At 38.7% G+C, this 16,050-nt stretch overlaps 2 protein-coding genes and 1 long non-coding RNA gene across 3 annotated transcripts in view; 1 reads left to right on the forward strand and 2 right to left on the reverse strand.

Moving 5' to 3' along the window:
* LOC109077459 (peripheral plasma membrane protein CASK-like) overlaps positions 1–16,050 on the forward strand; it is a 54,327-nt gene that overhangs the window by 13,952 nt on the left and 24,325 nt on the right. The window contains exons 3-10 of the mRNA XM_042754099.1: positions 666–771; positions 2,103–2,180; positions 2,260–2,332; positions 8,034–8,136; positions 8,247–8,422; positions 9,806–9,928; positions 10,222–10,305; positions 12,564–12,733. Of these exons, the coding sequence (XP_042610033.1) occupies positions 666–771; positions 2,103–2,180; positions 2,260–2,332; positions 8,034–8,136; positions 8,247–8,422; positions 9,806–9,928; positions 10,222–10,305; positions 12,564–12,733 (913 nt within the window). The remainder of the gene's footprint in view (positions 1–665; positions 772–2,102; positions 2,181–2,259; positions 2,333–8,033; positions 8,137–8,246; positions 8,423–9,805; positions 9,929–10,221; positions 10,306–12,563; positions 12,734–16,050) is intronic.
* On the reverse strand, positions 4,010–7,667 carry LOC109077465 (probable G-protein coupled receptor 34). Its single transcript, XM_019093024.2, has 2 exons — positions 7,447–7,667; positions 4,010–5,887 (listed from the first exon to the last, which is right to left on the reverse strand). Exon 2 carries the CDS (start codon positions 5,813–5,815, stop codon positions 4,655–4,657), a length of 1,161 nt encoding a protein of 386 aa, XP_018948569.2. The 5' UTR covers positions 5,816–5,887; positions 7,447–7,667; the 3' UTR covers positions 4,010–4,654.
* The window catches only part of LOC122143597, a 904-nt gene continuing 846 nt past the window's right edge, over positions 15,993–16,050 (reverse strand). The window contains exon 3 of the long non-coding RNA XR_006159246.1: positions 15,993–16,050. This exon is cut by the window's right edge and continues 70 nt beyond it. This is a non-coding gene — a long non-coding RNA (uncharacterized LOC122143597).

Here is a 16,050-nt window from a genome sequence, read left to right on the forward strand (position 1 = left end):
GCCATCTGTGAGCAAACAGACACACACATCAGACGAGGACGAGTGTTTCACCACTGAGAATATCTGTAAAAATACAAACAACCGGCCACTTCCTGCAGGTGAAGCCTTCAGTCACTGCGACTACATGAATGTTCCTCCAATCTGATTGGCTGACGACTTATATAAGTATATACTGGATTGTTTCTCTGTATTCAGACAAACTGATGCACAGCCATTCAGCCTGATAATATTTTTGTTGGTTGAACAAAAACTGGACAAAATAACTAGTAATGTTGAGTGTAAGTTACTCTTGAACTTCACTGAATAAAAGCATCATCACACTCACAGTCACTGTTGTTCTGAACGACTGGTTTATGATGTTTACTGTGATCTGAAGCTCCTCTGTGGAGACTGAAGACACGTCTGATGTTCAGACTCATCTCACACACACGCTCATTCATGAGTTCTGCTGAAGGCGGTGTGTGTGTGTGTGTGTGTGTGTGAATGAGACGCTCCATGGCTCCCTCTGCTGGCGGCTCGTGTGATCTCAGCGACGTCATGCTCCTGATCTCACATGTTCCTCTGTGCATCAGTGTTTATCTAGTCAGGCTGATGTGTGTAGCGTGTCATTAACACGTCTGATCTTCATCTTCAGTAAGGCAATGAATCTGTCTGTTCCTCCTCAGATCTGAAGCGGGAGGCGAGTATCTGTCACATGCTCAAACATCCTCACATCGTGGAGCTGCTGGAGACCTACAGCTCTGACGGCATGCTCTACATGGTCTTTGAGTTGTAAGTGTGTGTGAGGTCTTACAATACAACATGAGCCATATATTTAATATCACAATGATGCTATTCAATGAAATTAAAATTTAATGGAAAATCATCAGGGTAGCAGGAATCAAAACAGTCAAATTCACATTAGAAAACACAATTCAGACTATGTTCTAGTTTGATGAGACAATAGAAGCCATTGAATTCTAAATTTGAAGCAGTTCAATTCTATATCAGTATATTCTATTTAATTCTATATTAAATAGATAAGTTGTGACGTTGCTCAGCAAATGTAAACCACTAGCTCAACTTTGCTTTGTGTTTAATAAACACCCACATGTTCTTCCTCATCTTGATTATTTTAGGATGAGTATTTTGGCGTTTCTTCATTACTATCATGTGTAAATGCATTTACTGTATTATATATATATATATAATGTTCTTTTTTTTTTTTTTTTTTATGTTGTTCTGTTGTTTGGTTTGGGTAAGACTTGTAATGTTTTTTAAAGAAGTCTCTTCTGCTCATCAAGGCTGCATTTATTTGATCAGAAAAAAACAGTAATCTTGGAAAATGTTATTACATTATAAAATAATGGTTTTTATTTTAATATCCTTTTTAAATCTAATTTATTTCTGTGATGCAAAGCTGAATTTCCATCAGCATCATTACTCCAGTATAAAGTGTCACATGACCCTTCAGAAATCATTCTAATATGCTGATTTATGTTAGAATTATCAATGTTGTGCTGAAAAATATTTTTTTTGGAAGCTGATACTTTTTTCAAGATTCTTTGATTAATTAAAAAGTAAAAAAAATAATATAACAATATAAATCTGCACTTTCATTTCTTAACAATTTAACACATCCCTGCTGAATAAAAGTTTTAAATTCTTAAAAAAAAAAAAAATTACCCCAAACTTTTGAACTGTAGTGTATATTGTCAGAAAAGATTTTTATTTTAAATAAATGCTGTTCTTTTGAACTTTTTATTCATCAAAGAATCCTGAAAAAAAAGTATCACAGGTTCCAAAAAAATATTGGGCAGCACTGATAATAAATCATCATATTAGAATGATTTCTGAAGATCATATGATTAATGAAAAGTATGTATGGTTGGTTAAAAATATTTGTTGGGAATGATTGTATGTATATTAAAATAGAAAAATGTTATTTTACATCATAATAATATTTAACAATATTACGTTTTTTTCCTGTATTTTTGATCAAATAAATGCAGCCTTGAAGAGCAGAAGAAACTCCTGTAAAATCGTTCTGATCCTTAACTTTTGACCAGAAGTGTGTGTGTATATAGAGTGTGTGTAACAGTGGTGTGTGTGTGTGTGTGCAGTATGGATGGAGCTGATCTGTGCTTCGAGATCGTGAAGAGGGCTGATGCTGGCTTCGTCTACAGCGAGGCGGTGGCCAGGTGAGAATCACCTCCTGTTCACCTCACAAACGGTCAGTCTGCTTCCACCGGTCAATCTGTGTGTTGTTTGTGTTCTCAGTCACTACATGCGGCAGATACTTGAAGCCCTGCGCTACTGCCACGATAACAACGTCATACACAGAGACGTCAAGGTAAGACTGATTGATTATTCATCACTAACCTTAACATCTTCACCATCTTTAGAGAGTATTCTGTGCACAGATCCTTACCTCGCCCTCAGGATGTGACTGTCGCTCTCTAGAACACTTAAAGGTCGTGTGACGTCTCGGGGTCTTTGTTGGGTAGATGGATGATTCTCTCGTAGATGGTTTCATTGCACACACCAGCTTCAAAGGAACTGTTTTCCACTCTTTGGGCTGCATTTGTGTTTTTGTACTTTGTGGTTGTACTTTTCTTTCCTGCTACAGCACGCTTCACTCCATGCATGCACTTTACTTTACATTACTGCTCTTACTGATGACTACATTACCACACATTTGTTTTATTTTCTGGTTTGTTAATAAAGCTCGATTGTCCTTTTTTTTTTTTTTGCATTTTTTGAGCCATGGGCCACAGCAGTTATCAATAAGAGTGTTAAAGGCACAGTACGTAAGATTTTTGTTAATGACAAAGTGCAGATGTCCATATGATGTATTCATCAAACCGTGAATAGACAGCGTTACTGATTAGAAAGAGAGTGCTTAAACTCGTGTTAGACTGAAGTCAGTCGTGATGTTCTTTGACAGTGGAAATGTTCTTTGCTCGCTTTCTCTGTATTATTTACTCACTGTTTGAATCACTGTGGAAGGTACAGGTAATAAATTAATTCATTACCTCATCTGTGAACATCCTCCTTCATCACATCATCATCAAGCTTCGTCTTTCTTATTATTTTGAAAATGCGACCTCTAACAGCGAAAACTTACATATTGTGCCTTTAAGTGAGAAACTCACTGTAAACACTGCAGATAAGGCTTTTTTATTCCCCTGTTTAGTATACTCTTAAAAAGGACATGTATGCATTTGGCAGACACTTCAGATCTTTGACTGCAGTTATTCCACAGTCTGAGCTACATGAAGTAAACACAGTAGAAAAGTCAGTCATGTCACCATCTTGTGTCCAGTGGTCACTAACGACTGAGATTCGCTGGTCAGAAAGTGTTAGAACCGCTGACATTATCTGCACCGTCTGTGATTAAAGTGGGATTATCGTCAGATTGACGCTGATGCTGTGTCTGACGTTCATGAGATCACAGTCTTTAAAGATAAACATGCTGTGTGAGATCAGGCTAACACTGGCCAGTGGTTTACAGGATGAATCAGACCAGTTCCTTTTGCACAGCTCTGTTTTAACAAAGTTAACAGTGCACTGTAGCATGAGGCGCAGTAACTCTCTTCCTCCAGCAGGAGGCGTCCTTCATGTGTAAGTCAGTGTCGTCTGCTGTTTGCTGCCTGAAAGCGTGAGAGAATTCAGTGAGAGTTGTCTCTGATAGATTGAAAATCTCAAAGCAGATGTGTGGTGATCTCCTGCGGCTGTGGCGTCCAGCCGTATACCCCTCACAGGCTCGCAGAAGCAGTGTCTCAAGAACTTTCTCCTGCAGACTTCTCAAGCTAGTCACTGTGCAGCAGTCGTGGCACGTTCACAGGCCAGAATGTGGCAGGGTTCCTGCATAGTTTGGAAAAGTATGGAGTTTGATTCGAGTCATTTCCAGGTCTGGAAAGTATGGAATAAAGAAAGCAGGTTATGGAAAAATATTTGCATTTCCAGACTTTTGACCCTATTTAGTTTTCTATAAAAGAAGTTTAAGAGTTTAATGAAATTAAATTTATCGTACGAGAAGTGTGTTTTCATGGCAGCTGTTTAGTGATTCTTGAATGAATTCAAGGTGCACTTTTTCATTATGCAAAAATGCAGGTAAGCGTTTTGGGTTTCTTCTCACTATATTCTTAGCACCATATCACAGAGCTTCTAAAAAGATCTTCGCAAATATAAAAAAATATACAGACTTTTGTGCGTGCACGAGAAATCATTAAACTTAGCATATAGTACAATGCACACTGAGACACTTATTGTGACTTGAGCCCGTTTCACGGTGTTTTGTTTTTTGGCCACCACATTGTATGCATTAATGCAGACTTAAGGCCTTGAAATATGATGTACTGTCGTAAAGAAAGCCAAATTTTGAGCACTTTTTTTTTTTTTTTTACAGTACCAGTCTTTTTTTTTAATGCAAAAGTGTGTTTTTTTTATGGGCTCAGTATGTTGTCACTAAATAAACCCCTGAGAAAAAATAGAAACTGTACTATATACCAAATATAAAGCTGAAAATAATGCTCTTTGATTCATTTTCATTAAATATGGTCTGAAAATCTACTGAGAGGTTTGGAAATTTGAGTCTGGATTCGGAAGAGTGTGGAATTTTGCGATTGAAAATGTATAGGAACCCTGATGTGGGTCACAGGTGATCTCACGATCAGTTCGACAGCGGTGTGATCGGCGTACAGGACTCTCGGTCGTCGGGTTTAGAGCAGGGGCTCGCTGTAATGAGTCCCAGGCTGCCTCTGGACGTGGGCAGCACCGCGGCGGTGGAGGTGTGGGACACAGACGTCCTCCGCAACTCTGTGGTGGAGCTGTTGGTCACTGCGGGTTCATGCTGCCAGCTCAGGAATTGGGACAAGGCCCGAATGGTGGCTTTGCGCACCGAACCCGAAAGCATGAAGTACATGACGGGGTCCAGGCAGCTGTTGAGGGCCGAGAACAGAAGCATGACCTCGTTGGTGAGATCCATGAGCCGCTGCGTCTCACAGCTGACGTCTCGGAGCTGCGACGCAACGTAGAAGCCCCTGAAGGCGTGATACGGCACGAAGCAGATGGTGAAGAGGAGCAGCACCACGAAGGATTTAGTAGCGGTGCGGGCGTAGCGTGTGGCGTTGGGCAGGTCCGGTTTGTCACGTGAGGCTCGCTGCAATCTGCGTGCGATCCGTCCGTATGAAACCAGCAGCACCACAAACACCAGCCAGAACACCGCCACCAAGAACAGATTGAAGTAGGCTTTGCCTCTGGCTTGCTTTCTCTGCTTGTACTGGAAACACTTCCCCGGCTCCTCGTTTCCCTCGGCCAGCGCGATCATCGGCACCACCATCACCAGAGAGCCGCTCCACAGCAGGACACAGGTCACCAGACTCCAGCGACTGCCCCTGAGCCAGCGCAGCCCGCAGCCCTTCTGAGAGCCCCGCAGGCCGGTGATCTTCAGGTAGCGGTCCAGACTGATCAGACCCATCAGGGTGATGCTGACGTACATGTTCATGTAGAACAGGTTGCCCACCGCCTTACACATGCGTGGCCCCAGAGACCACACGTTCCCCTGAGCGTGGTACAGCACACGGAAGGGAAGACACGCCAGCAGCACCAGGTCCGCCAGCGCCACGTTGATCAGGAAGACGCGCACGGAGTTTCTGCGCGAGTGCAGGAAGAGGAAGACCCACAGAGCCAGCAGGTTTCCTGCCAGACCGAACAGAAAGATGAGCGAGTAGAGCACGGCCAGCGGGAGCCGCAGGTTCTCCTCCTCCAGAGGACACGAGCGGTTGCTGAAGGTGTGGTTGGTGAAGCGGTCAGTCATCGTGACGGTGCTCATTGTGTTTGGCAGGATGTTTGTGTTTTTATCTCTTTGTTAGCGATCGGGGTAAAGTTCACCGAGTCTTCAGCTCTGGGGAGAGAAACAGCGAGTCAGACATGGTCTAAAGGATAAGGTCACTTCCAGAATAAACATTTCCTGACAGTTTATTCTGGGGAGAGAAACAGCGAGTCAGACATGGTCTAAAGGATAAGGTCACTTAAAGAATCTAAATTTCTTTGTGACTGAAGAAAGACAGACACGAACATCTTGGATGACACGGGGATTTTTATTCCGGAAGTGAATTTATCCTTTAAGCCTGGAATACATTACACGACTTCTAAAATCTGAACATATTTTTAAAACACTAATCATCATAAACTTTCCAACTTTGTAAACAGTGACAGGAAAACTGGCCGTCATACACTACTACATGATTCTCTGTGGAATCTATCAAATCTGCAGACTGGCTTTGACTTTCGTTAACTTCTCCAGACAGAAAGATCGGGGCAGAAATTGTGTAGTGTATTCCAGGCTTTAATTTACTGTACTGAACAACAGGAAAATTCATTCTCAGCCCAATGAAAATGAAATGAGAGAACGCTCTGTAAATCACGGTCAGGCGAACGGCCCACAAACACACAGCCAGGAGCCTCGTCTCGATTCAATTTTCCATTCCTTCTTTCCGGATCATTTTAGCTTTGTTAAATTATTTAAGGAAAGCTGGAATTGCTTTGCAGCCCTGGATGAGCGTGTGTTGAACAGGAGACTCATAAAACAGAAGTACTGGCTCTTGCATCTTTGCTGAATGTGTGTTTTGAGTCTGTGGGAGCGTTCTCATCTCATAACCTCCATAACCTCAGCCATAATGATATTTCATACAGATGCTGTGTACTCTGCACAATGCATATAGTATGTACTTGTATTTTGCAAGTATATTTTGCACAGTGGAAATCAAGTTGAATGTAACCTCATCAGATACACAGCTGGAGAATGAGGGTCATCACTCTGTGTGCAGTGTTTTACATCATTACCAAAAAACACTTGATTCACTAACCAGCACTTTTTCTGTGAACTTCTGCTCTAGTGTTGGGCCATTTTTGGTGTTCGTGAGCTAACTTGTGCTTTTCTCATAAAACACTTCTGCTTATGTTATTGTTATTAGTATGATGTGCTGAATGAAGCTGTTTGCTAAATGAACAAATGTATTTGTAATGCAGATTTCATTTGAATAATTATTCGATTTTTGGGCTGTAAATAGTAACAACATTTTTTTTTATTTAATCATAATTCTGCATGTCTAAAAAATTCTGCTGACATTTCAGAAATTATTTCATGACATTTCACATGTATGGTTATGAGGACCTTCATCAATGCATGCTAAAATTTGTTTTTGTTTTTTATACATTTAGCATATGTATACAATTATTTATTTAAGTTTATTTAAGTTTATAAAGTTATTTAAACCTGTTTCTTTAAATGTGATCCTCTGCCCATTGTAGCGCAGTGACCTGCATATTTTTTCTGACACTAGTATGAAGTGTATTCATGCACACACATTTCTGTTTTCAGATAATTCTATCATCGTCTTTAGAATGACTTGCACGCGCACTTTGATCTCAGACACACACAGATGCATAAATTCTACTCACAGTTTTTCATGTTAAATCCTTCAGTTTCACAAAGCGGTGCAGCTGCACATTTATCCATTTAGACGGAACACAAAGGTTTTGGTCTTTCTGTCAGATCCTCTTTCATTCCTCCCCGAGCATCTGATGTGTTTCTGCTTCCCTTCTAAACGCTCAGAAGCGTCTGTTCTGCAGTCGCTGCATCTGCGCTCTCTCTCTCTCTCTCTCTCTCTGTGTTTGACTCTTCAGCACACAGAGATGTCGGTGTGTGTGTGTGTGTGTTCAATCCGCTGACAGCTGGCTCAGCTCCACACGAGTGGGCTGTAGAATCCACCAAAGAGCAAAAAACTCAAACCTTGAAATTCGTTTGCTGTGTAACGTACATGCCGAGACACTAGCAGTCTTCTTTATTTATTACCACGCTAGTTTAGCAGTGCTGTACGTTATCTCGTTTGTTTGTGGTTTGTGTTTGCATGATTCCTGTGTGTCCTCTTCTCATCTCATTCTCACACACCCATCTCATGTTGTGAGGGTGACATGAGAACACATGTGGCTTTATGTAGGACACACATTCAGTGGTTTCGTGTGTGTGTGTGTGTGTGTGTGTTCAGCCTCACTGTGTCCTGCTGGCCTCTAAGGAGAACTCGGCTCCTGTTAAACTGGGCGGCTTCGGCGTGGCCATTCAGCTGGGCGAGTCAGGGCTGGTGGCTGGAGGTAAGTGTGTATTCGCACCACAGCAGATCATGTTTACAGGAAGTACAGCCCTTTGTTCTGATTTGTTTCTGAAGCCTCGGGTCTCTTTGTCTCTCTGTGTGTGTTTGTAGGTCGGGTAGGGACCCCTCACTTCATGGCTCCTGAAGTGGTCAAGCGAGAGCCGTACGGGAAGCCGGTGGATGTTTGGGGTTGCGGGGTCATTCTCTTCATCCTGTTGAGCGGCTGTTTGCCTTTTTACGGCACCAAGGAGCGTCTGTTTGAAGCCATCGTGAAAGGAAAGTACAAGGTACTGTGTGATTGACAGAAGCACGTCACTCGTTCAGACCTCCAGAGCACTGAAGACACGTCATGTGGAGCGTTTTTAATGACAGAACCTTCCTCCTGTGTTTGAGAAACCGTTACAAATCATAGATGTGCTGCCCATGATTCATAACAATAATTCTAAGATAACTTTTGACCAAACACAGCATTACATATATCAATGGAGAAGGGATAGAGTGCTTTGTGAAAACCCGAGAACATCTAGGATTGAGAGAATAGACAGTGCTATACATAAGATACATTTACTTGAGAAGCAAGATTACAGAGATATTAAGAGATTAATTCTTGTTTTCTGAAAACTGCAACAAAATGAAATGAGTTCTTAATTAGGATCTGCCAATGAAGCAAGAAAAATAAACTTGTTTTCTCTTTGAATTAAGATTATTTTTCTTAACCTTTTTTCTTAATTTAAGCAGAAAATTATGGCCAGTTGCATAAACTGCTCTGACTATTGTTATAACATTTTAAAGCCAGTTACATTGAACATGTAGATTGATAACCACTTGGTTAACTGCTAGTTAGTCAAACTGATTCCTAAGACACAGTCTCACCGTGGTGACCCTTAATATCTTAATCATTTTGCTTCTACAGTAAATGCATCTTGATTCAAGAATGTTTGGTAACATTTTTTTAATGTGTCTTTGTTACATGTACTTACTATAATAATAACAATAAATGATGCATAATTACATGCAAGCCAAACCCTAATCCTAACCCTTGCCATATAGTAAGTTCATGTAGTTCATTAATATCACTCACATGTATGATTAAGTGTAACCGAATGTTTAGATATTTGTATGAGAAAACAAGACAAAAATACTAAGCAAGGCAAAGTTTATTTATATAGCACATTTCATACACAACAGTAATTCAAAGTGCTTTACATATAAAATAATAATTTTCAATAATGAAATAAGACTTTTTTTTCTCTAGTGTGTTTTCTAAAAATTCTTAAATCATGATAGATTTACTTAATGCAGAATGACAGAAGATGAGAAGTCTTGAGAGATTATGAGTTTGTTTAAAACAATGACAAATATCTGCCAGTGGGATCAGAATAAAAAAGATTTTTTATAAATAATTATTTAAAAAATTTTAAATAACAAAATTATTCTCTGACCTCACTGTCAGATATTTCTCCTCATTTAATGCTGACTTCATTTTCACTTAAAGAGTACTTCTCTTCTGTCATCGTGCATCTCAAGTAAATGAATCTTGTTTTAATAGTGAAAACGAGACTGAAATACAGATCATTTTTGCAGTAAGCGCTCTAGTCGTCAGAACAGAGCTCTGTATCATTAGCTGGATGAAGTCGTTTGTGTAGTTCAGCGTTGTGTTTGTTTGTCAGATGAACCCGCGGCAGTGGAGTCAGATCTCTGAGAGCGCTAAAGACCTGGTGCGACGCATGCTGATGCTGGACCCAGCCGAGAGGATCACCGTCTACGAGGCGCTCAACCACCCCTGGCTCAAGGTCATGCACGCTCCTACATTTACATTTATGCATTCAGCAGACGCTCTTATCCAAAACGACTTTTAACCTAACAAAGCTAACATTTTTTACCTAACATGTGTTCCCTGGGAATCAAACCCACAACCTTTGTGCTGCTAACGCAAAGCTCTCCCACTGAGCCACAGGAACACTGCTGCTATTGACTTCAGAATTAACCTAATTTCATTTCTACTCCTGTATAAGTCACTTCCTGTTGGTGACATTCAAGCCTGGTATCGGGTTGAGTTTGTCTCATGTTTGTGCGTATCGTGCAGGAGAGAGATCGCTACTCGTACAAGATCCACCTGCCCGAGACGGTGGAGCAGCTGAGGAAGTTCAACGCTCGGAGGAAACTGAAGGTATTTACAGTAATCCTGCAGTAATTCCTCATGTCACCCAACACCACAAACCGCACGTGCCCAACGTTTTAACCGCATAGAAAATGAGCAGAAGTGTCCATCTTGTCGAAACCCACTGCCACATGTCTTGCTAGACTGTAATAAACTCCTGTGAGAAACTTGATTCTTTCGTTGGTACTTTTGAGAACGTTTTTAATCAAATAAATCCAAATCTTGTTTTGAGTTTTTTGGTAAAAATTAATCTTAAACATCTTATTTAGTTTTAATTTTGATATGACTAAACCTAGCTCTCATTAAAAAAGGGGAAAAACGCAGCATCATTTGAGTTAGTTTTGGTGTAGTTTTAAACTAGAGACTAAAAGTGTCCCTGCAGCACAGAAGCAGTCAGAAGTAGCACAGGTGTATCTGTAGTAGTGCTGTCAAACGATTAATTGCATCCAAAATAAAAGTTTTTGTTTACATATTATATGTATGTTTTGTGTGTTTGTTTGTTTTTTGTATTTTATTTAAATTATTTATAGTGTTTATTTGGATATTATTTAAATGTATATTGTTTTGTTTATTTTTTTTTTTTTTATATAAAAATATAAAAACAGGATATTTTTCTTGAATATATATATATGCATGTGTTTGTATTTATATATACATAATAAATATACACAGTACACACTCATATATTATGTAAACAAAAACTTTTTTTGGATGTGATTAATTGTTTGCCAGCACTAATTTGTAGCTAAATTGTCATTGTTTGGGTTTATATTTTTCTTTTTTTTTTTTTATGATAATTAGGATTTTGATTTTAGGTAATGTTCATTTTAGATGTTTATTTTTTTTAATTTTGTTAATGTATATATATTTCATTTTTGATTAATAATATGCATTGCTAAGAATTCATTTGAACAACTTTTAAAGATGATTTTCTCAATATTTAGATTTTTTTGCATCCTCAGATTCCAGATTTTCAAATAGTTGTATCTCAGACAAATATTGTCCTCCTAACAAACCACACATCAATGGAGAGATTATTTATTCAGAACTCAGATGATGCATAAGTTGATTTATGATTTATTTGGTTTTAAGTATGTTTATATTGTAGTAAACAAAAAATCAAATAGATTTAGTTTAGTTTAGTTTAGTTTAGTTAAATTATAAAACATAAAGCATTTATCTAGAATGTCCAAACTCATCATGTACTCTTGGAGAAAACATATATTAATCTGATATGAATGATATTAAGGTTTGAATGTGCAACACAGACACAGATTAAACCGCTGTGACACATAACATGACTTTATCTTAAAATAAATTCAAACCACTTATAGAGCAAAAAACAGGGTCTTATTTTCAGTGAAAGATGGTGGTTATATATGCATTCTTTATAAGAACTTACATACATACAACATCCTTAAATCTTTCAAGCAGACATATTTATTTATATAAATTAAAGATAAATCCTTATTAAAGCTAGTAAAGTGATTTAATGAAGAGCAATGAGGGATTTTCTCTTTCTGTTTTGTTGTTTGATTGATATGAACGGCAGCAGGTTTATAAGGCTGCTGTCACTTTAAGACTGAATACACAGATCTAATAAACTGATACACATCTGATATTCTCCCATTCATTTAAACAACTGTGTTCATGTGAAGTTACACTTGTTATGTAGTTATCGTCTTGTGTTTTTTTTTTTTTTTGATTAACACTGGAATGTTTTACAACATTGACAGTGAAATCCAGTAATAACACTCAAATTGAGCTGTTTTTCAGATCCATTTCAACTAAATAGACCAGAAAGCACGTTTTCACATTTACACTTGTTCACTTTATATAAAAAATTGAATTTTTTGTAATATTTAATCTCTAAACTGATTTAAAAATCGGTATCCAGTGATCAGAAGTGAGTGGTGGGTATTCATTGATCAGAAGGTTTGGAAGTTAAACAGGGTTAACCAGCAGTTTTAGGTTAGTGAGAGTAAAGTTCTCACTGACAGAGTGTTGTTGGCCACATGAAAGCAGGGGATGTGTTCTTCTCGTTCATCAGCGGTGTAGTCAGGTGCGTGACAGTTGGAGATGTAAGGAGGCGTGTGGAGCTTTGATGAGCCTGTGTAATGTGTTGATGAGCTAATATGTTCGTGAGATCTCTGGAGTTCAAATGTCAGACGTCTGCGGTTTATCAGGATGATTTCATCAAAATGCCCTGTTTAAATCTGACACTGTAATAAAAGAAAAAGAGATGAGTTTGTGTGTGTGATTCACAGGGTGCCGTCCTCGCTGCCGTCTCAAGTCACAAGTTCAACTCGTTCTACGGAGACCCTCCTGAAGACCTCCACGATTTCTCAGAGGACCCCACGTCTTCAGGTACGTCCCCCGTACCTCGTGGAGCTCCGTCCAGTCATCTCTGGATCTCTGCTGGTTTATCAGTCACTCTGTGAGCTGCCCCTGGGTTCTGTGGAGATCAGTTAGCATTCGGATGCGGTTTTGATTCATGACACGCCTCGAATGAGTCGAAACACTGCCATTATAAAAAAGGCCTTAAATCACTGGACTCAAACTCAATTCCTGGAGGGCCACAGCTCAGCACAGTTTTGCTCCAACCCTAAGCAAACACACCTGATCCAGCGAATCAAGCTCTTCGCTTCCAAGCAGGTGTGATTTGGAGCTAAACTCCGCAGAGCTGTGGCCCTCCAGGAAATGAGTTTGAGACCACTTCCTTAAATAGTCTTAAGCGGTGTTACATTTGGAGACGGAAAAACAGAGTAGACACAATACAGAATAGATATGTGGTTTATTAAACTTTAAAAGGTTGTAATTTAGTGAAGGCTGAAAGATTAAAAACCTAAACGTGGCGCTGTTGCGGTTTCAGAGCCGTTTGCAATCAGTGAATGTTACACATTTATTTCTAAAAATTGCTTATGATGATAAACTGTGATGTTTATATTATAATATCTTCTAGATGGTTGCAAGATGCATGTTTCGTGTCTCTCAGCTAAAGTAGTAAAGCGTAGACATTTCAAAGTAAGAGTCCCAGATTTATTTAATTATATCTTCTTTTTTTCCTGGCTATTATTGATATTTTGGTCACACACTGAACAGCATCTGGCATTTAAATAATCTGCTGTATTTTCTCTCTGAACCGCTGCATCACAGGAAGGAAAGACTAAGAACATTATTTAACACATTCAATATATAGATTTTTTTTTGTATTGCCACAATAATATTTTTATTGCCTTTCTTTAAGTGCATTACAGTATGAGCAAAATCCAGTGTTGATGGTCTTCTGCTTGTGTACTGATATGTGTGACCCTGGCCACGAAACCAGTCATAAGGATTATTTTTGTCAAATTGAGATTAATACACCATCTGAAAGCTGAATTAATCATCTTTCTATTGATGTATGGTTTGTTATGATAGAACAATATTTGTCTGAGATACAACTATTTGAAAATCTGGAATCTGAGGGAGAAAAAAAATCTAAATATTGAGAAAATCATCTTTAAAGTTGTTCAAATGAATTCTTAGCAATGCATATTACTAATCAAAAATTAAGTTTTGATATATTTACGGTAGGAAGTGTACAAAATATCTTCATGTAACATGATCTTTACTTAATATCCTAATGATTTTTGTCATAAAAGAGAAACGTATAATTGTGATCCATACAATGTATTGTTGTCTATTGCTACAAATATCCCTGTGCTACTGATGACTGCTTCTGTGCTGCAGGGACACATATAAGAACATAAATCAGTTTCAGTACATGTGTAAATATTGAATAAAACATGTATTGGGTGTTTATGCTGGCAGTTCTGTTTTGCTGAATTAGTATTCAAGATACCTGGTTTATTCTGATACTGTATGGATTTGTTTTGAAATGGCATTCAGTATTAATTTGTGCAACTCTATAAAAAGGTCTTCAAAACGGAAAAAGCATCTGCTGCATAACTTTCACTGCAGTGTTTTCAGAGTGGTAGGAAGTAGAAGTGCCGCTCTCATCTGTTCCTCCAGATGTGTCTTCTGGTTCTGCTAATGTGAAGATTATTTTGCGGTCCCATCACAGGTCAGATGGAGAGGATCTGTTTCTGCTGATGTGTATTTTGTTTTTGGGTCCCATCACAGGTCAGATGGAGAGGAAGTCTCTGGTCTTAAGGACTAAACACAATTACTAAAAAGACTTCTTGGATACCTTTTATAGCTTGCTGAGCCTTGTTCAGAGTTTCTTTAGGTGCTTTACACACTGATTCTTCTCAGTTATCATCTGAAAATAAATTGTGAATAAATAAAATAAATAATATGGAATCTTGGAGAATGTTATTTAAATAAAAAATGACAAAAATAAAATAAAATAATATAACACAAATATGATAAAACTGCAGAATACAGTAGTATACTGCCTGAAAGTCCATTTCAAACAAGGGGACCGAGTTTACCAACTTCTATTACAATATACTTTATCTAAAGATAACAATTATAAGTTTTCAATATCATATATGGCCACAATGAGATGTGAATGATCCATATTAAGCCTAATATTTCACATCCACGCAGCCCAATGTCATGGTGTTAACTAGGGTCTTGAAATACCAGGCTTTTGTCAAACAAACGACACACTGAAATTCTTCAATCAGACATCAGGAACATGTTCCTATGATGGTCCTCATAGAACTGGGTCCTCGTAACACAGGTGTAAACATACACACAATGTGACATCAAGACCCTGTTCTTATGATGGTCTTCATAGAACTGGGTCCTCGTAACACAGGTGTAAACATACACACAATGTGACATCAAGACCCTGTTCCTATGATGGTCCTCATAAAACAGGGTCCTCGTAACACAGGTGTAAATATACACACAATGTGACATCAAGACCCTGTTCCTATGATGGTCCTCATAGAACTGGGTCCTCGTAACAAAAGGTGTAAACACACACACAATGTGACACCAAGACCATGTTCTTATGATGGTCCTCATAGAACTGGGTCCTCGTAACACAGGTGTAAACACACACACAATGTGACACCAAGACCATGTTCTTATGATGGTCCTCATAGAACTGGGTCCTCGTAACACAGGTGTAAACATACACACAATAAGACATCAAGACCATGTTCTTATGATGGTCCTCATAAAACAGGGTCCTCGTAACACAGGTGTAAACATACACACAATGTGACATCAAGACCATGTTCTTATGATGGTCCTCATAGAACTGGGTCCCTCGTAACACAGGTGTAAACATACACACAATGTGACATCAAGACCATGTTCTTATGATGGTCTTCATAGAACTGGGTCCTCGTAACACAGGTGTAAACATACACACAATAAGACATCAAGACCATGTTCTTATGATGGTCCTCATAGAACTGGGTCCTCGTAACACAGGTGTAAACATACACACAATGTGACACCAAGACCATGTTCTTATGATGGTCCTCATAGAACTGGGTCCTCGTAACACAGGTGTAAACATACACACAACCTGACATCCTGGAATATACATGCATGTAATGTAATACATAAAAAGTCACTAACATTAACTTGGGTAACAACTGACGTTTAATACTTTTACTTTACTATAATCTAGTAAACCAGAATTGACAGTGTAGAGGTTTGGTTACAGTTGATGTTTATTGCTTTTAATTTTCACCATAATCGTATGTGATCTCTTCACCAGGACAGATGCTCCATCTGGCAAATAAGCATAAGTGAGGTTTTCCATCCACACGTATCGTCTTTCATCCT

The sequence above is a fragment of the Cyprinus carpio genome, unplaced genomic scaffold, assembly GCF_018340385.1.
Source record: "Cyprinus carpio isolate SPL01 unplaced genomic scaffold, ASM1834038v1 S000006459, whole genome shotgun sequence".
Classification (NCBI taxonomy): Eukaryota; Metazoa; Chordata; class Actinopteri; order Cypriniformes; family Cyprinidae; genus Cyprinus; species Cyprinus carpio.

Bases quoted from the DNA above. Each gene is read 5' to 3' on its own strand.
- LOC109077465 (XM_019093024.2), bottom strand. From the start codon at position 5,815: ATGAGCACCGTCACGATGACTGACCGCTTCACCAACCACACCTTCAGC.